This window comes from Babylonia areolata, chromosome 23, assembly GCF_041734735.1.
Source record: "Babylonia areolata isolate BAREFJ2019XMU chromosome 23, ASM4173473v1, whole genome shotgun sequence".
Lineage (NCBI taxonomy): Eukaryota > Metazoa > Mollusca > Gastropoda > Neogastropoda > Buccinidae > Babylonia > Babylonia areolata.
Window position 1 is genome coordinate 13,222,101 of NC_134898.1, and position 20,418 is coordinate 13,242,518.

Genomic DNA, 20,418 nt, shown 5'->3' on the forward strand with positions numbered 1-20,418 from the left:
ACTGAACTACCATGAAACAATTTAAAGCGCTTAGAGCTTGGTCTCCGAACCGAGGATATGCGCTATATAAGTATCCTTCTGCAGTATCAGCTGATTGGCTTAGAGGGTGGTATCCTGTCAATGCTGAATCAGAGCAGGCACCACCGAACAACGGGCAGATGTGCAGGATCTACTCTTGCGGGAGACCTCAAAACAGACTGACACTGGTATCTTTCCGTGAACCGCTGGCATGACGTTTGGTTAGCAACAAACAGAACGAACCGTGAGTGGCTTTGTCCAGGGAAAGAAATGGGGTGAGGGAAGCGGGAACACTTGCGAGTGGCGACGCCCTAATAAAAAAAAAAAAAAGAAAAGAAAAAAAAAGGCGCACAAAATGCATAGGGGAAAAAACAGCAGAAGAGGTAAAATAACAAAAGAAAATTCCCTCTCTCTCTCTGTCATTTGGTTTCATGACATTTTCGCGGTACGCTAGCCTAGTGGTAATGCGCCTGACTAGGAAGCTAGTGCCCGCTGGTTCAAATCCCATATACGGACCGGGGTTTTTCACTCCCCCTCCACTTAACATTTGAGTGGTGTTCTGGGTCTAGTTTTTTTTAATACAAAGTCGAACTGAGTTCCAGTGTGCAGAATGCACTTAGCCCATGTAAAAGAACACACGGCAACAAAAGGGTCGTCTCTGGCAAAATTCTCTAGGAAAATCTGTTTTAATAGTGAAATCAATACTTGCAGACAGAAAAAAAGAAAAAAACAAATAATGGCGACGCTGCACTGTGGTGAGACACTCTCCCCGGAGAGAGGAGCCCGAATTTCACTGAGAAAAATCTGTTATGACGAAAACGTAATACAATGCAAATCAAGAAATATCGTCTACGCATCTTTCAACCTGCATCCTCCCATCTATTCCCAATGCATAACATCCAATGACTCACCTGTTGAAGTCAAAGTGGTGTGGCGTGGGGGTGGGACTGCGCGAAACGGACGACAGCGAGCTTCGTTTCTCTGGAGTCTTTTGTGAGTCATCTGCATCTTCTTCCTCCAGCAGGATGGACAATTTTCTTGGCTGGCTGTTGGGGCCTCTGTTCATGCAGTATGCAATGGGTATACACCCTAGACAGGCATGTGCTTATATCTCAAATGCACGGACAGACAATGGGTGAGCTGACAGACAAACGAACACAAGAACATCAAGTGCGCACGCACGCACGCACGCACACACACACACACACACACACACACACAGAGAGAATGAAAAAAAGACAAACATCAAAACAATGGAGGAAACACGCACAGGAAATGGGCAAACTCACACTGAAAGACAAACATCATCGAAGCAAAAAGAAACACACACACACACGACACACGCGAGCGCGCTGGCACTAAAGCACAAACACCCACTTCCACAACAGGCAAGGCATACCCCCTGTCTGTTTCTACACACACACATACACACACACCCACGTATCTATGCCCGTAGCTATGCGCATACATTTATGTCAAAATACTCGACTTCATAAGCTACAAAGAAAATGAAATTTACATCGTCATTACAGCATGCGCTTTACCATGTACATCACACACACACACAGAGACTGAAAATCTGCGCCTATTCCTTCTGCTTTCCCTTCTTACCTTAAAGCCCCAGAAGCAGCACAGTGTCCCCAAAATGGACCATCCGAATCCGTTGACGACGAGAAGCTGGACGACGACAACGACAAAGCATGACCACCACCACCACCACCACCACCAGCACCGTTCTCTCCTCCTCCAAGCTGAAACGTCACCATTTTGTTCTCCCCTCTCCCGTCAACATGGCAGCTCGGAAGCTGATCATTGTCACTTGGGTCGCCCCCAGGAAGATACCCAGGCTCTACGGCCGCTCGGTAGCTGGGTCGCCGGTTCCAATCCGCATCTGTCTTCTTGGACTTGTCCACCGCCGCCAGAAAGCTCAGCCGACGAAAACCGGCGGGGGAACACTGCTGTTGTGAGGAGGGGGAGGAGGAGGAGATACGATTGTCGGTTTGTTCTCTTGTGGGCGGTGCAGCAGACCTTGAGAGGGGGTGTTGGTGATGGTGGTAGTCTGAATTGGAGTTGGAGTTAGTACTGTCCATGCTGGTGGAGGCGCAGGAGGTGAGGCTGTCTGTGGTTGTGTTACCGCTTATGGCGCCCTTCCGAAAGTCTAAACGCCGGTGCACTGCGGATCCCGCCTCACGAGAAAACACGCCTGGTGGCGGTGGGGAAGTCTTCGTTGCGTTACTGCTGTGACTGCAGGTGTTGTCATTGGTTGTTGCTGTCACACTGCTGTCTTCGGCTGTGGAAGCCACACCTCCGTCGCAGTCTCTTTGGAAATGGCCGCAGCCCGGCTGGGAGTTGTAGTTGTTGTCTAGAGCGGTGCCCACGCCGTGCAGTCTTCCCAAGGGGACCGCGAGGTCCTGGGCCAGTTTGAGCTGCAGGGAGGGACAGGAGGCTACCCCACCGTGGAAGTCCAGACCCAGGCGATAAGCCCGGCACTCCATGCAGTCCACGTCCTCACATGACAGGCGGAGGTAGTTCATGTACGCCTCGTGGTCGGACCCCCGTGTTCCACGGGACTTCCTTGGCCGCGGGCAATAGTTGCCGTTGAAGAAGTCGATGGCTAACGCATCTGGAAAACGAAAGGAGCCGAATTGTACTTCCGAAACACACGCAAACAGACACAGGCACAAGCAAGCACACATAGGCACACGCAATTGCACAGACATATAGACAGACACATACACATACACAGACACGCACACACGCACGCACAAAAACACACATCGCGCGCACATAACGTGTTTGACAGGAGAAATGACAATAACATTTTTTTTCCTCGGTGCTGTCTCTGTTGTTTTCGTTGATGTTTTTCTTTCTCATCACATTCAGTGAACACCATTTCGCGTTCCGAGATTTTGTATTTACAATTCAAGCATGAAGCGAAACTCGTCTCGAACTTCATCTGTTCTGCCAAAAGTACGAAACCACGTTTCCCCTATTACTGTGAACGAACTTTCCAAAGAGAAATGTGGTTGGAGAAGTTACTAATTTTTTGTTCGCCGCAAAAAAACCGAGTATCCAGTTATCTAACACTGACGTTCTACTTCTAGACATCTAAATGTGGTTCTCATAGGAAATATTAACATTCAACATGCGATAATTATTTCTTTGGACACCCCGAGGAGAAGCATGTAGCCACAACATGCGATACTGTCGCATGTGGCTTAGACTTCAATCTCTACCTTTACTTTATCCCGATCTTTTATCGACAAAACGTTAATGCGATGTTGTCAAAACGTCCACTGATGCACGACGCATTTCACAGCGCCTTGTATTTCTTCCGTGTTGTCATTGAAGTGGATGTAGTCCGCGATCATTCGTTGATTGGATACGTCGAGATAACGTGTCCATGACCTAGGTGTTACGTTTTCATTGATATACATACAAGGTACAACCGTTTGCTTTTGTTGTTGTTGTTATGTTGTGAAAAACTGCAAAGAGAAGAGAAAACAGAAAGCGAGAGAGTGTGTATGTATGCATGTAAGTGTTTATGTTATCGGAGTTACTGATCTAGATGTAAGAGGCGGTCGTTTGTTTCTTTTGATGCGCCCAGACAAGTTATACGTTTATTTTTTTTTTTTTTAATCTCTTTTATCGTGTGTGTGTGTTCCGAAGCTTTGTGATCAAGATGTATGATACAAACAGTTAGTTTGAGACGTCAAGATGTGTCGTATCTGTTTGTTAGCCCAACAAAGTGCTGCGTCAGTTTGTTTCTTCACCGACCAAGATAACGAAAGTACAGATTCACCAAGAAGGTATCCCACACTCAAAGCTGCACAAAAACTGCCGATCTTTGCTTTTTCAAAACATCCTTCTTCGCCAATCTTGCCCGTTTCAAAACATTTCTTTTCCAAAAGAGGTGCCAGCCTCTGCCATTTCAAAACACTCTTTACCAAAGCACAATTACGTTGTTGTGTCTTCTATTGCACCATTGCCCCTGATTCCAAGAGATGGCACGGGGTGGCTGACAGTATAGTTTACTTCTGTTCCACGGACTAGGAGACGGTGTGTACTGAGTGTGGCTTCATCAAGAAATGTCCTCATGGATAAAACATTACATAGTCTAACTGTTCGTATAATAACTCTGAAGAAAACACTAAGAATGTTGTCGACAATTTATTGGGAACAGTCGATGTAGGGAAGTGGTGGTGGTCTCGATTCCAACGGGACATTGTCAGTTTGGTGTCGGCAGATTCACGGGGACTGTCGCCGAAGAGTCGTGGTGATCATGGGAATACTCACCCAGGCTGGCTTCACGACAAAGCGATTATTGTCATCCGTAGGGGTAGGAGGAGGGCTTGGGGGGTGTGGGGGTGGGTGTGTGTGTGTGGGGGGGGGGCCTTAGCAGGTGGTGTGTTGCTAATGCTGAATCAAAACAGGTATGACTGAACACCAAGGAAGTAACACAGCAGGGGTGCAGGGTCTCCTCTGGTGTGTAGCCACATGACCACCCAACACCTGTATCTCCATGTGGTCTATCAGCACTGGGCCTGGATCAGACGAGACCAGTAAGTCTATGAACTGGGAAGTCGGGATGATCGGCGTGAGAGTAACTAACGTCACTGTCACGTTCTCTGTTTTTCCTCAACTACGGCTACAGTGACTTTTTGTTATTGTTTTGCACTCTCATTCTCACCAGAGACACACCGGAGACACACACATGTGTATAAAAGAATCTAAAATAAACTACTTTATTATGTTATTTTCTTATTATCATTATGTAACAAACGGGACAAACTGCATCTCAGTAATGACACGCACTTATATATTAATGTTGGTATAAATAAAAAGTATCCCAAATAAACCGTTACTTGGGTGTTTGAATTCTTGTTATGTCACAACCCACGTTTCACTCCAACGAAAGTCCACACAACTCAAAGGAACAATCGCACATGTCTAACTGAAGAGACAGCCATGCATCCCAAAGCTTAGAAGATACAATGAATATGATAAAACATCGCTGTCCCCGCACTCAACAGAAAACTGACAAGTCCCCTGCTGCTGTTTCTTGTATGAATGTTTATTAATTTCATTCGCTGACCTACATACGAGAATAGGACAATGGCTTTTCTAATGACCGGCAAGTCTATGGAGATGCTATGCAAGTAATTTCAAAATACACTTTTCCGCATGATTAAAACGGCCGAAACGTACCCCGTGCCCCCCAGCTACTTCAAAACACGAACATAAACGTACTATTAAAAGAATCACACTACAGCGCTAGTTTGTAACACGTCTCAGAGGTGCACACCATCAAGCGATAAAATGTAGGTTGAAGAGATAAAAAAGAACACGGGGTCGGGATCTATTTGTGCTGCAACGGTTATGTATTTTGCTCAACCATCGAGCAACTGAACAAAAGCTGAGAACAGGGCAGACCACACAAACAAGAATGTGTTAAAAAAAGAAGATCCGTTCTCTTTTGTTCCATGGTATTATGCTGTGATAAACTCCTTTTAAGGGACCTACCTACTGCTGGTTTCTCTATCCATGGTAATGCCATGAACATCAGACCTTGACCAATACTGTGTCTATCTTCTTCCTAGATACTGACTTGACATGAATGGGCTAGGCGAGGTTCACCTCTATGGTAGCGGTACCAAAGAACTGCAAGGGCAAACTACTTTGTTCAGGTGAACTGATAAACCGACGATGTTGAAGAGTACATTGAGAGGAGTGTCTGCAGTAAAAAGTAAGTAATAAATTCCTTTAATTGCTCTTCAGTGTGGTGGCTTTTCGACAAAGGCTATAGAACTGGGAAAGGTACACTTGTACCAGAACGATGTCAAAGCATTCTGTGTATCGGTTGTTACTTGTTTCCATCAGCTGGAAAACATACTGTCTGCTACGGGTCTACTCCCCATCTGCCAACAATCTACACGAGGTGACAAAGGGTCAAAATGCCAACTTTCGGATTGACCAGTTTAAGAAAGGCTGTCGTGCACTGCGTTTCATCACAGGCAGACTTTCCAAACGCGAAACAACCTCTTTTGTATAAATGGAGGAGGATAGGAGATATATTAGAACCCGGGGCAAGCCAACCCTTGAAACAATCGTTCTCAATGTAAGAACATTTGTTAAGTACCAGCTTTCCCTTAATTTACTTAATCAAAATATATATTGTAGAATAATATTTATGTATATTTCATTTTCAAGAGCTTCACTGAAATTGTCTGTCAGCAACTTAACAAATGAGCAAGTGTATGTTTTTTTCTTTTTTGATTGCTTGTCGGTGTTTACAGGGTTTTTCTTCTTCTTTTTTTTTTCTTTTTTTTGTCGTCGTTGTTGTTTTCTTTTGTTGTTTTTTGTACTATCATTAGTGCAATTATTTGCTTTAATTAGAAATGTTTCCAAAATGATGTATCATACTGTCCAATTACGGTAAATAAAAAAACAACAGCCGTAAAATATTCCATTTGAAAAGAAAAGAACCTTTTACACAAGGGATAAAAAAAAAACAACTTGGGACAAGCCACCGGACTGTCCACAGAGTTACTCACCAACGAGGGGAGTGCTGGGCGAGGGGCATTTGTATCCACAGTTGTAACCGCCAAACTTTCTCTGCAGCGGTACACTCATCGGGGCGCCAGTCTTCCGCAAATGTGAACACAGAGAGAGAGAGAGAGAGAGAGAGAATCAGAATCAGAATCTATTCATTAAGGCCAAAGCTACCTTATACAGGCGTGTGTGTGTGTGTGTGTGTGTGTGTGAACAAAACAAGATAAGGTTTTGAAATGGGAAGTAAAATATATAGGTGTGTGTGTGAACAGAACAGTATGTGTTTCTGAAATGGGAAGTAAGTAAATGTGCACATAAAACAGGAGAAATGAGAGTATAAACTGGAAAAAAAAACACACACAAAAAGCACAGGCAGTGATTATTTCCACATTATGACAGTAAAACTAGAAGAGACAAAGACAGATTAAAAGATAGTGAGAGAGAAACCGAAAGACAGACATACAAAGAGAGACAGACAGACAGACAGACAGGCAGAGACAGACAGTCGGCCATTGGTACGGCTGAACAAAACCAGCACTGTACCCTGGATGGATGATCTAAATGACTGACTGGTTGAATGATCAATTTACTGATGTCATGGATGTACACATTTAGTTAACGTTGACTTTTACTGTTACAAATCGAGTGACGATTCCATACTGCTGAAAAAAAACCCCAATAATATAGCGGCAATAACACAATGACAAAACAGCAAACAACAGTAGCAGATACGGGCGCACACACACACGCCCACACACACTCGAGCGCGTGCACATACACACACACACACGCACACACACAAACGCGTCCCCCCACCCATCAACACACAGAAAATAAAGTTACCAGTGCCTTTCAGCTTTATTAATTGGATTTCCTTTTGGCTAACATGGCGCTTAAAAGAGGCACACCGGCAAATTTAGACCTGCGTAATTCATGTGTGTGTGTGTGTGTGTGTGTGTGTGAAAGAGAGAGGCAGACAGACAGACAGAGGAGTGTGAGTGAGTGACAGCGCAATCTATGTCTAACCTGATAAGAAAATGACTTATGAGCTGACCTGTGTGGCTTTAAAGAATCAATTAGAAACAGAGATAAACAGCCAGACAGGCAGGCACGCAGACAGGCAGATAAACAGAAAGACAGACAGGGACACTAACACGACAGACCTGCCAGACTTGCCACTCTCACCCACCGTCTTCCCAGACATTTCCAGTTACATTAACGAACCAATGAAATTTCTCTAATCATTCACAAAACCAACCAGCACGATCCCAAAAAGGCTGACTTGAGCCCGCACCATACACATGCTTACCATGCTACCCTCCCCCATGCCCATGCGGCTCAGCCTGCTGCTGTCGCGGGCTTTGATCTCTTGGAGGATTCTCTCCTTAATCTCCTCCGAGGACGATGAAAGCTCTGAGCCATCCTGGTTGTTGAAGAGAAGAGAATAGAACAGACAAATAGGGTAGCGAGTGAGATGACAAAAACCGTTAGGTCATGCATCCGTTTGCAGTTACATATGCGTGAGGCAAAAGCACGCACACATGCACGTTTTCATCGCCGCACACGTATTAAGCGTCCATTGACAAAGCCATGTTGTCATTTTCTCAATATGAGCAGTCACAAACACATGCACGCACGCACGCATGCACACGCACACACACACACACACAAACACATACATAAGGCGCGGGAGCGCACGCGCACGCATACATAACGCGCAGAGACCAATATTTTAATCTGATCGATTTTTTGTTCGTCTGCTACTGAAATGAATGTTGAATAAAACATAAATTGAGGGCAGGCAGTAGCCAGAATATGATTTACTACTGTGGTTTTTAACTGTCGACAATTCTCTTTTACCCGCAATCACCAATATTCACGTCTTTATCTGCAACAGCAAACAATAGCAGCTTGATTATTTTCAAAATGATACTTGAACTTAGCCCGCGTAAAAGCCATTTGGACGTTAAAGAACAGCAGATAGCTTTCCATCGTGCGACATGCATAAGATCTGTAATAATATACAGATTTGTTGTTGCGCACTGCCGACCGTGTGATGTCGTTCCTAAGATGTGACCAGATCATTTTAATCGGCTTTCCACACTTTCCGTTCACTTGACATTAAAAAAAGGAGAAAAAAATGAACGTTGATGCTTTTATTAAAGAGCATTGTAGCTCAACTCCCGATAAACCATTTCGAATGGCATTAACAACAGCAAAAAATGCCTAGTACTGATTGTACTTTTTTAACGCAATGTATTCAGGGTTGTTTTGTCTTTTTACAACTCTAATCTGACATGAGATCAACGCATAATTATAAATGAACCTGGATGATTCCAGTGCATAATTATCCCAAACTTGCCTCCACCCCTTCCGTTCCTTTTCCTTTTATTGCTTGTGTGCGTCTTCGTTATCATGGTTTTCACATGGTAATTATGTTATATCCAATCACTGTTGTAAACGCTGATGTTCACCATTCCTTTTAAGAGTACATTCATGAACATCAGCAGTCATTTTATGTAAAAAGCTTGCAAACATGAATCACAGAACATGGCCCATCCAGAAACTATCAAAGCCGTGATGATGATGATGCTGATGGTGATGACGACGACGACTGTGATGATGGTGATTTATCTACACCTTGGACTCACGAGGCACGATAATGATCAGATGCTCATATCTCACAAATGGACGTCGATGTCCTAAACATTATTGCACACGCCATTCAAGTAACTGTTGAATAGATAAGTGTACATCAGGTGGTCATCTTGCATCAGACATGTTTTCGGCATAGACAAGGAAGGGATGTATTTTTTGGCTTATGTCATAACCGCTTCAACAGGGTGAGGAAAAAAAGAAATACCACCGTGGGTATACATGTTTGGCGAGAGCAATACTAGTGCGCTATGCTACACTGGTAAAAGCGTGGAGAAAAAACTGACCGGTAAATCAATCATGTTAATGTTATTCTCCAGACTCTCTTGATAATAACATGTCCATACATATGCGGTTTGTGCTAATTTTCTTGGGATTATTACCCAAATCTGGATGAAAACACCAGCACAGTCAATTAAACACACACACACACGCGCGCGCGCGCTCGTAAGGATACACAAAAGAACGCATGATAATATTGTTATTTTGCATAATCTTGCTGCCCCCTTCCCGGTCCCTCTCTTTCAATGCCTCCCTATTGTAATGTGCGTGGTTTATGTATGGGCCTGTAGCCAAAGAACACAAAACCATAAATATCCCGTCTTTGTCACACACACACACACACACATACACACGCAAACACACACACACATACATACACACACGCGCGCGCGCACGCACGCAACTTGGCTGAAACCCCAGGTTCACGATACTCACTCACTCTTCCCTCCCTCTCCCCTACCTGGGTGGTTAAGAACTCCGACTCCACGTCTTTCTGCACCAGTCGCCAGATCTCCCGCAAATCCAGTTGTCTGGCCAGAGTGCTGCTGCTGACTGCCTCCTGGGAGACATTTGACAAAACCATTTGTCTCACGTGAGCCTGCTTTTTGTATTTCATCATACCGGCCGACCGGGACTAGATTTATCACGGCGATCAAACCACACACACACACATACACACACACACTACATACACACAAACACACACACACAATACGACAAAAATCACTGTCCGTGAAAATACTTTAAACTAACGAACGAAAGAACACACACAGACATACATACATACACACACACACACACACCCACACACACACACACACAACCCCATAAGAAAATAAGATAAAAACACCACCGTCCCCAAAAGCCATCACATTGATTGACAAAAGATATATAAAACCATGCCAACAACCTATCTTATTCATTTATCATAAACCAATCGATGTTGTCAACTGCTACATAAAAACTATTCTGACACATAAACTGACCCGCACCAGAGAAAAAAAAAATCTACTATGGGGGGTGAGGGGGGGTGCAGTTGGGTATGATGGTTGTGGTGATTTTTGTTTTCTCATGCGTACCCTGACAAGTTTCTCTCCCAGTTGGGATAGCTTTCCGTTCCAGTTGGCAGCAAACCTACAATGATTCAGCACGCTGCATCGGCAGACGTTTATTCGCGAGCGCGCACGAATGTGTGTGTGTGTGTGTGTGTGTGTGTGTGTGTGTGTGTGTGTGTGAGTGTGCTGTGCACATATGCTCGTGTGAAGTGTTTGGGAGACAATTTCGAAAAAATACACCCTTGGGGGTTCTGAACTTACCCAAACCCAAACTTGCTTGTTCGATACCTGGCATGGACACAGGAAATTCTTCCCTTCTTCCTTGTTACCATTTGTGACATGAACAACCGATTGAAAAAACATCAGACTTGTTAGGGACACTGATAGTTTTGTTGTGCAATGATAGAAAATCTTAGACAAGTTTTCAAGGCAACCAGTGCAGGTCTAAGAAAATATAACAGGCATGTTCACCAAGGCTGTTTACAGAAGGAAGCGATGACAGCCGCACATAAACAAAGAATGGTTCGTTGAGCAAATTATTTTTAAAAGCCAGTTCCGACTGTGTGAGTCATATCCTCAGTATTACGTGGAAGTGGGAAAGAAAATAAGGCCCACTGGAGGCGGATTACAAACGAATGCGGATTACATACAGACATATACACAGACACGAACACAGACACACACACACACGCAGGCGCGCGCGTCCGCACACACACACACACACACGCAAACGCACACTTATAGACATACGGTACACACACAAAAAAAGGATCTTGGCGAGAGAGGCACAGCCTTTAGGACTTGCATGCCATTCCTACTGAAAGAAAAGTAAAAGCTCTCATTCAAACAAACGGAACAAAATTTAATTCTTACGATAAATTTTGACAAACGAAATGCAATGAAATACAATAAATTTACAAAATGAGCGAAATACCTCTAATTTTGAACATCTATGCTTTTCCCGCTCCAGCTGCAGCGTCGCTTCATGGGCTTCCTCTTGCAAATCGGTGATTTTGACTGGAAAAACAGACGTTTATTTTAGGCGTACGTCACACAAGCACTCTCTCTCTCTTCAAATTTGACATCGTAGCTTCAGAATTGACGACAGACAAAGTCTACATAACAGGTCCATTTCTGAAGTTTGCGTGGCGTGCACTTAAAAAGTTCGAAGGTCGGCAATAGCTTTATTGGAACAAGTGTTGCACATTCAAATTCCAGTTCACCAATAACGAACTCCATCGTTCAGGGCTTAGTTCATCTGAGGGCAAATCTCATGCCATGTTTAAAAAAAAAAAGAAAAAGAAAAACCCCGAAACCTAAGGATGTCAGCAAAATGCGAGTTCAAGCACAACGTCTGAAGTGACATTTCTGTGCTCACATACGAAAGATACGGACTGGTTCTTTCAGTCTTCTGTTATCATCCCAACTCCCATTATCCTCCGCTTAGCCCCTGCCATAGTCTTTATGCAGTTCGGTTGCAACACCGAATTTCCTACAGAAAACAAGAGCGGCCATGTCCAAACATGTCAATGATAACTGTCTTCCTGGTATTTCAATGTGTGTTTCGTTCCTAACCTGTAAATAGTAGGCGGAACATCCATTGGGTATGCAACTATCACTAAACGCGGCCTAATAAAAACTGAAAAGGAAACATTTCTAATTACTATCAAAAAGGGACAACACACACATGCGCGCTCGCGCACTCACACACACACACACACACACACGCACACACACACACACACACACAGAGCAAAAAAGAATAGTGGCTGCCCTGTGTTTCTTACACTTAAATGATATCAATTTACAGCAACATGACCAACTGATCAAGTTAAAACAAGACAAAAAAGAAAAAAAATGAGAAACTGAAGCTGTTGAAAATAACATACTCAGACCCACCCACAACCTCCTCTATTTTTATTATTATATCTATATAGCGCTGAATCTTGTGCAGAGACAAATCAAAGCTCTTTCGCACCAGTCATTCACACGCATGCATGACCCTGAAACTGGAAGAACCGAAGACAAGGAAGAGGCAGGGAAGGGAGGCTATTTTGGGAAGAGGTGGGTTTTAAGACCAAACTTGAAAGAGCCGAGTGCGGAGAGCTGACGAAGAGAAAGAGGAAGTTCATTCCAATTGCAAGGTCCAGAGACAGAGAAAGAATGGCGGCCAACAGTCGAGTGTTTGAATCTGGCTATGCGTAAACAGAGTGGATCCGAAGCCGATCGCAGAGAGCGAGGTGGAGTGTAGAGGTGAAGGCAGTCACAGAGATAGGAAGGGGCAGATTAATTTTGTGAATACATTTATAACATAGAGTGCTGATCTTGTACTTTATTCTGTGTGAGACAGGTAGCCAGTGGAGATGTTGCAAAAGAGGAGTGATGTGCTCAGATCTTTTCTTTCTGAGGACGAGTCGGGCAGCAGAGTTTTGTATGCGCTGAAGGGATTGAATGGATGAAATAGGCAAACCAGACAATACAGAGTTACAGTAGTCAAGGCGAGAGAGAATGAGAGAAACAAGTTTAGATGTTGCGTCAGTGGACAGGTATTTCTGGACGGAACTGATGCGCCGCAATTGACAGCAGCAGGACTGATATGTCTGACTGATAAATTTTTTGCAGTACTTTCAGTTGTGCTGACGTGATATACAGCGGGAGCAACGTCAGAGGAGATGCTGGACACGCCAGACAGGTCAGCAGATGTAACGTTGTCAGTGACAGTCGCAGCAACGGCAAGGCTGACATCGGAAACAGGACGATCAGTGCAGGGCACAGAGCCCCACAAACGGCGAAGTCTGCCCGCTCTGGTTCCTCTCTTCGTCTTCGGTCTGCCGATGCCCAGGCTGATGATGCGTTGTGTCGTGTCGTCGTGTAGTCTGCGGTGTTGTTTATGCCATGACATACTTTGAAATGCTCTGATGTCATTGATGTTCGCCATGGTGACAGTGGCAGTGCGAGAGCAGAGGTCGGACGGTGTGAGAGGGCTGGGCACGTGCAAAACGTACCAAAGGCAGAGAGTATCGTGAGCAGGGGCGATGGTCGCTGACACGATAACGAGGGTCATGTGAGCAGGATTCATTTGTATCCGTTTGGAAATAGATACAAAAATAATACGAACATTAAATGTCAAATTATTCTTAAATAAAATGAAAATAAACAAAATTGTTCTGACCTTCGGAGTCCTGGAAGCAAAACGCACACGTTGATATAAAAATGTCCAGAACAGAGCAGTGAAACCAAAGAAAACACACACAAAAAGGCAGAGACCAACACAGTGCAGCCAGTGGGCGCAAGGGCAGATTACTCTCTGTAGGAAAAAACCCAAAAAACATCTCTCTCTCTGTCTGAAAAACTATCAATACTGCCATTACAAAAAAAAAAAAAAAAAAAAAAAAAAAAAAAAAGTCCATTTCGATTGAAGAGTGCATAGAAGGGATAGTCCCTTTTAATCCGGACTAGTTGTGATGAATAAAATATTTCTGAGCAAGGAGAATTAAATTGGAAGGAAAAAAGACAGGGATGTCCTAAAAGCAGTCCGGTCATAATGCTTATGTAATTTCCTAAATGCAATCATTCTCTCTCTCTCAAATTGTGTGTGTGTGCGCGCGCGCGCGTGTGTGTGTGCGCGCGCGTGTGCGTGCGTGCGTGCATATGTCAAAATTTTATTTCACGATGATCACTGAATGCACAACTGCTTTTTAACAAGCCATCAGAGAGAGAGAGAGAGACAAGACAAGACAAGACAAGACAAGATTCTTTATTATCAAGGATAATCGATAAGCACTTGCGCGCTTTTTTTCATCCAGTCCCCGCCCTGAAACAGGGTCTACACTACGCAATACATTATATATGTCACTGCTTGCACTACAAAATGCTACTTAAAGTCATAGCATGCGAACACAATACTACATAAAGGCATAAGCATGGTAATAATAACACACACACACACACACACGCGCGCGCGCGCATAGATAGGCACAAGCATGGTATCAATAAACGACATTTGGGGGAAAAAACAACAGAGAACAGACACACATTCTCTCGCTCTCTCTCTCTCTCAAACACACACACACACCCACAATAGACAGACAGACAGACTAGACAAGAAAAAATCGAAATACATACATATACATACACAAAAGATTCGTGTGATAACGAATACATAACTGCATTTATGTTTCACACACACACACACACACACACAAACAAACAAAAAAACCTCATATGCTCAAACACCATACCTCTACCCCATCCTCCATTTTGCACCCACCCACCCTCATACAATACAAATACATTGCCAATAAGAGCGTACACGAAATAAAGTGGTAGATAGGTATTACTGCTCTCCTTTCAATGAACTGAGATGGTCTGTGATTTTTTTCCCCTAAAACACGACCTTATTCTTAACACTTTAAAAAAAAAGTGAGTTGAAGATTATTCCACCAGAGTATAAGAATCTGGATTTGTAAATGTTATTTCTCGGTCAAGGTATAAATAACATATGGCTGTGTCTGTGGTCGTTAGTTTCAAAATCATCTGAAATATTTTGGGAAGCATTTCAACTTATAATATTGTACATGCAAGCAGCCTTGATAAAGGCCAGTCTGCTGTAGAATGATGATATGTAAGATTGTTTCTAATCCACTGGGATCAGGGAGCTCGACTTCAACGACACTAACTTTAATGCTCTTTTATATATTCGGTGAATATATTAAAAATTCCTATTGCTACATTTATCCCATAAAGTTGGCGCATGATCTATGATTGGTAGAACATGTGCACAGAAAAAAAGCTTATGAATGGACGTCGATATTCTTTTCTTTACTTTTGCTAACTCAAGTATTTCATTGGAGAGACATTTTCTTAAGCAGGTCATACGGTTCAAGAGGGATCTTTGTCAATAAAGACACCCAGAAGTGTATGTGAATCAACCTGTTCAATTCTGTTTTATTCTACAAATACTGGTTTGAATTCATGTTTCATCCTTTGTCTTTTCTGTCATACGGATGCATACATGCACCATGTTGTTTTTTGTTGTTGTTTTTTTTCTGCATCTAAAGACATGTGGTTCAACTGTGCCCAATCGTTAAATCTATAAATTTTATCTTGAAGTTCATCTGTAAGTTTACATGAATCTGAATTGCTTAAATGGAAAGAGGTGTCATCTACATATATTTAACATTTACATTTCCTGAAACAAGACAAGTTGTTGACATACGTAGAGAATTGGCCCTTAGAGTAAGATGGATCCCTGTGGTACTCCATACTTAATTAACGTGCATGCTGAGGTTTGATTAGTTACTGTTACTGTTTACTATCAGAAAGAAAATATCCAGCGCGCGCGTGCATGTGTGTGTGTGTGTGTGTGTGTGTGCGCGCGCGCGCGAAAGCATACGTCTTGCGTTTATGACATTATTTCCCCCATTTGTACTAACTGAATACGTGCCGCAAATGAGGGCGTTTCCCTTGCAGCCGTCTTTTCCTTCCCGTGCCTCTTCGTGTCAGTAACGAACAGGACTCTGAATACAAGCATCTACTGTTTGGCAAAGTGGCACATTCCATTCCTAACGATTAACTGAGAGAGTGTGTATGTGTGAGTTGTATTTAATATTCCTGTGTTTAGTGATTATCTGAAGCTTACATTTGGACCATCGAGCTGAAAAGTATCCTATTCAGCTCGGTGATTTGCACCGGGCCTTTCCGTGTTGCCGATTCTTATGTCTGACAAAACACAATATCAACAATGCTTCTCACAACCATCACACACAAGGATAATTCCTAACTGGCCCAACACCATACAGACACGAGGAAAAACACTAAAACCAAAGCGATTTTTTTCGTTCTAAGGCTATCATTCTCATGTCTTCTCGGGATTATCTGAACATACCTTCATTCAAGGGGGGGGGGGGGGGGGGGGGAGGGGGGCTTCTGGGTGGACTGGCATTTGCGATTTTTGAAGAACCAAATAATGTATTTCAGAGTGGATGTGGGTTACCTTTCTTCTGCCAGACACGCTTTCAGCAGTCTGACAGGGCGGAATCAAGCGGAATTACACGCTAAACGAAAGGCGTCGCCATTATGACTTGTCTACCATATCTTACCTCTTCAAGACGTAACAGACCAATGAACAAGCAAACCTGTGCATCTTTCTGCACTCCGCTGCATCACAGAAACACATTCCCAAGACAGTCGTCTTATGACTCATGTAAAACTGTATGTGTTGAAGTGCTGGACGAGACTTTAGACAGACAGTCGTGAGAGTCGACTTGCAGTCCATAGGATGACAACACAGACATGTGGATCAGCTTGCCGAGGTGAGGTAAATGTTTCGAAAATTAAAGCCGTGGTCGACACGATTTATTATTTTCAAATCAGAGCGTTCCTCCGTTCATTGTTGATCCCTTTCTCGAGTAAACATAAAAGGTGGGACCTCTGTCTTTAGCTTTCTGTGCAGGACAGTCAACAACAGCGCAGTTGGATCCTCCAGACATGGTGAAAATTACCACGTGTGAAGTCGGTCGTCCACTCCGAAACCAAACCGAAAATGATCTGCCCTGACGCTGCAAAGACTGTTCTGACTGTTACTTGTTGGAAGCGCAAAGGAAGTTGACCGTCTGTGAGATATTAGTGTCAATGGATTCATGAACACAGCACTTCTCCAATACCACACATAACTCCCGGAACATATCACAAATGTGGTATGCAAACGACGCACTAGGTATTTCCCAGTTCAGTGTCAAATCTCGCTGCACGTTATAGACTACACGCGAGTTCACTTTTCGAGAATTACCAAAATAAACTTATTGCTCAAGGCTGACGTAGGACAAACGTTAAATTTTCTTGGTCTTTCCGAAGCACACCTGCTCTTCGTCTCAACCTGCTCCACGTAAATGCGAAATCTGTTTCGTGATTCTAAAAAATGGCATGATCTGACTTTGTGACAGAAGCCACACACAACGAAAACGACGTCAGTCTGTCATGCTCTGGTGTTTCGCACGTGCAGAATGTTAAAAAATAGCACTTTGGGGGGACTTGATGCCATTTCCCGACATAAGCGTGTGTGTGTGTCTATGCGTAGCAGAGTACGTGTGTTCATGCGTCAGTGAGCACGCAAAGATTTGTTTAAAGAAAACGTGCGTGAGTGTGTGTTATAACTTATATGTTCGAGATCTTGTTTGTTTGGTGAATGGAAGGGGGACGGTCGAAACCACAAATTCATGCAGATTATTCATGGCAAGAAGATAAGGCAGACGACGAAGAGACGAGAGACAGATAGATAGACGCAGAAAGGAAAAGACTGTGAAAGAGAGAAGTTAGAAAATGGAAAACTTTGAAAAGAGAACCAGACAGCAAGACAGGCACACAGGCAGAGACTGACACTAGAGAGTTCTGAAGACATGACACGAAGCCGCAACGTATACTTGGGTGCGCGTATTCTCCACAGAACTCATACGTAGCCTACCAACAAACGATATTCTCCATTAGTACGGTCAATCTTGTGCACAAAACCACACGTCTGGTGTTATTTTCCCAGCAGGAAACATTAAATGGTTGAGCTGGGCTTACAATATTGACGCGTCTTTTTTGCCTTGTCTTCAACGTCTGTTCGTGGAAGTAACTCATCCTGACCTCTCCTTCAACACAACCACGCCCTGTCAAGTCACAGTCACAGCCACCGAAGTCAGTCGCCATGGATGATGTACTGCTGACTCACTTGGGATGTGCTCAATAGTGTCGTTTCTGATTCTAAATACGGAGTAGAGACCCCCGTTTTGAAGGTCGTATAATGAATGAAATCATAGAGTTTCACAATGCAACCATCATTTCCATGAAGCCGCAAGCACAAAACACCTGGGCACGAAGAGAAGCGAAGAAGAAATCGAAATCGTAATCACCGTGAGGCAGTGGCTTGAACGACCATGGGGAAAAATATAGTGATGGTTGAGACTGATACAAATAATAGGTGAGGGTGATACAGATTATTCTATTTGGAGAGAGAGGTCGATACAGGTGATGCATTCATATTGTTGGAGAGTGACACAGATGGTATTTTCCATAATGAAGGGTTAGGGAGTAACTGGAGATCCGTTTATAATGATGGGTGAGAAAGATACCGAACATTCTTTTATAATGATGGCTTAGGGTGATCCTGCTGATATATTTCTGGTGATAGGTGAAGGTGAGACATGATACGTATATAACGACAGGTAAGAATGATACACATGATTCTGTTAAAACGATGACAGAGGGTGATGCTGATGATTTTTTAAAATCTATGATGATGGGTGATAATAACACAGATGATAGTTTTATAATGATGGGTGAGGATGATACTAGTGATACTTGTATGATATGAGTGAGAATGATGTAAATGATTCTTTTATAATGATGGGAAAGGATGATACTGAAAATGTTTACATAATGATGGGTGATGAGATGATACATATGATAGCACAATGATGGGTAAGAATGATACTAATGACGATTTCATAATGACGGGCAAGTGTAATACGGGTGAATTTTGTTTAATAACATTTTTATGACGATGGGTGAGAATGATACACAGAATTCTTTTATTGATGGTGAGGATGATATTGCTGAATCTGACTATGATGATGGGTGGGAATGCTACAGAGGAACACACCCATCCATACCACCTACAAATGAGAGAACAGTCCAAAGGTTATGCTTACGTTCTGCCTTGTGATACTTTTCTGCCAGTTCTAGGTTGGATCTGAAACAGACAAATGGCAGTCTATTCATCTCTCTCTCTCTCTCTCTCTCACATCTCTCTATGTGTGTGTATATATATATATATATATATATATATAATACATATTTTGTATTTGTATTTGTATTTCTTTTAATCACAACAGATTTCTCTGTGTGAAATTCGGGCTGCTCCCCCCTGGGAGAGCGCGTCGCTATACTACAGCGCCACTCTTTTTTTCTTTTTTTTCCCCCTGCGTGCAGTTTTATTTCTTTTTCCTATCGAAGTGGATTTTTCTACAGAATTTTGCCAGGAGCAACCCTTTTGTTGCCGCGGGTTCTTTTACGTGTGCTAAGTGCATGCTGCACACGGAACCTCGGTTTATCGTCTCATCCGAATGACTAGCGTCCAGACCACCACTCAAGGTCTAGTGGAGGGGGAGAAGATATCGGCGGCTGAGCCGTGATTCGAACCAGCGCGCTCAGAGTATCTCGCTTCGTAGGAGGACGCGTTACCTCTAGGCTATCACTCCACTTTATATTGTGTACACACACACACACACACATGAACATATGCACTTAAAACATACAATATAAATGCTTGCTCAGGAGCGCGCGTGCACGCACACACACACACACACACACACACACACACACACACACACACACCAATAGCTGCGGCTGGCAAAGAGCAATATTATGTTTAATAAACAGAAGCGATATATCCGAACTTTTAATAATCATTCTCCTTAACGTACACAGCTGGGTCGATTTGTTCCACATGACGTTTACAAAACAGAACACGGAGGCATTGAGAACAAACGTTGTCATATGCACTGCAATAAAAATAACAAACATAAACATGAAACGGCTCGCATGTTTACGGGAATTAATCAAGTCAATTTCCACAGCAGAAATTAAGCACGGGTTAAGAGGAACATCATACTTGGTTCGCATGTTTACTGTGACTCGAGTCAAATACCCATGGCCAATCAGGGGATAAGAGCAACAACAACAACAGTAACAGAAACGCACGCACGCACACACACACACACACACACACACATGAAGTCAAATGCCCATGCAAATTCAACGAGAGTTCAGAGTTCTCAGCATTACATACGTCTCCAACGTTCATACTGAGCCA

At 43.3% G+C, this 20,418-nt stretch overlaps 2 protein-coding genes across 3 annotated transcripts in view; both read right to left on the reverse strand.

Annotated features, from left to right (window-relative positions):
* LOC143298371 (uncharacterized) overlaps positions 1-6,661 on the reverse strand; it is a 128,794-nt gene extending 122,133 nt beyond the window's left edge. For both annotated transcript variants that reach the window (XM_076611274.1, XM_076611273.1), the window contains exons 1-3: positions 6,573-6,661; positions 1,630-2,641; positions 930-1,076 (exon numbers count right to left, since the gene is read on the reverse strand). In XM_076611274.1, the coding sequence (XP_076467389.1) occupies positions 930-1,076; positions 1,630-2,641; positions 6,573-6,651 (1,238 nt within the window). In that variant the 5' untranslated portion in view covers positions 6,652-6,661. The remainder of the gene's footprint in view (positions 1-929; positions 1,077-1,629; positions 2,642-6,572) is intronic.
* A 1,146-nt stretch (positions 6,662-7,807) lies between these two features.
* The window catches only part of LOC143298288 (uncharacterized), a 62,814-nt gene continuing 50,203 nt past the window's right edge, over positions 7,808-20,418 (reverse strand). Inside the window, exons 14-17 of the mRNA XM_076611107.1 lie at positions 19,256-19,296; positions 11,497-11,579; positions 9,968-10,066; positions 7,808-7,993 (exon numbers count right to left, since the gene is read on the reverse strand). Of these exons, the coding sequence (XP_076467222.1) occupies positions 7,808-7,993; positions 9,968-10,066; positions 11,497-11,579; positions 19,256-19,296 (409 nt within the window). The remainder of the gene's footprint in view (positions 7,994-9,967; positions 10,067-11,496; positions 11,580-19,255; positions 19,297-20,418) is intronic.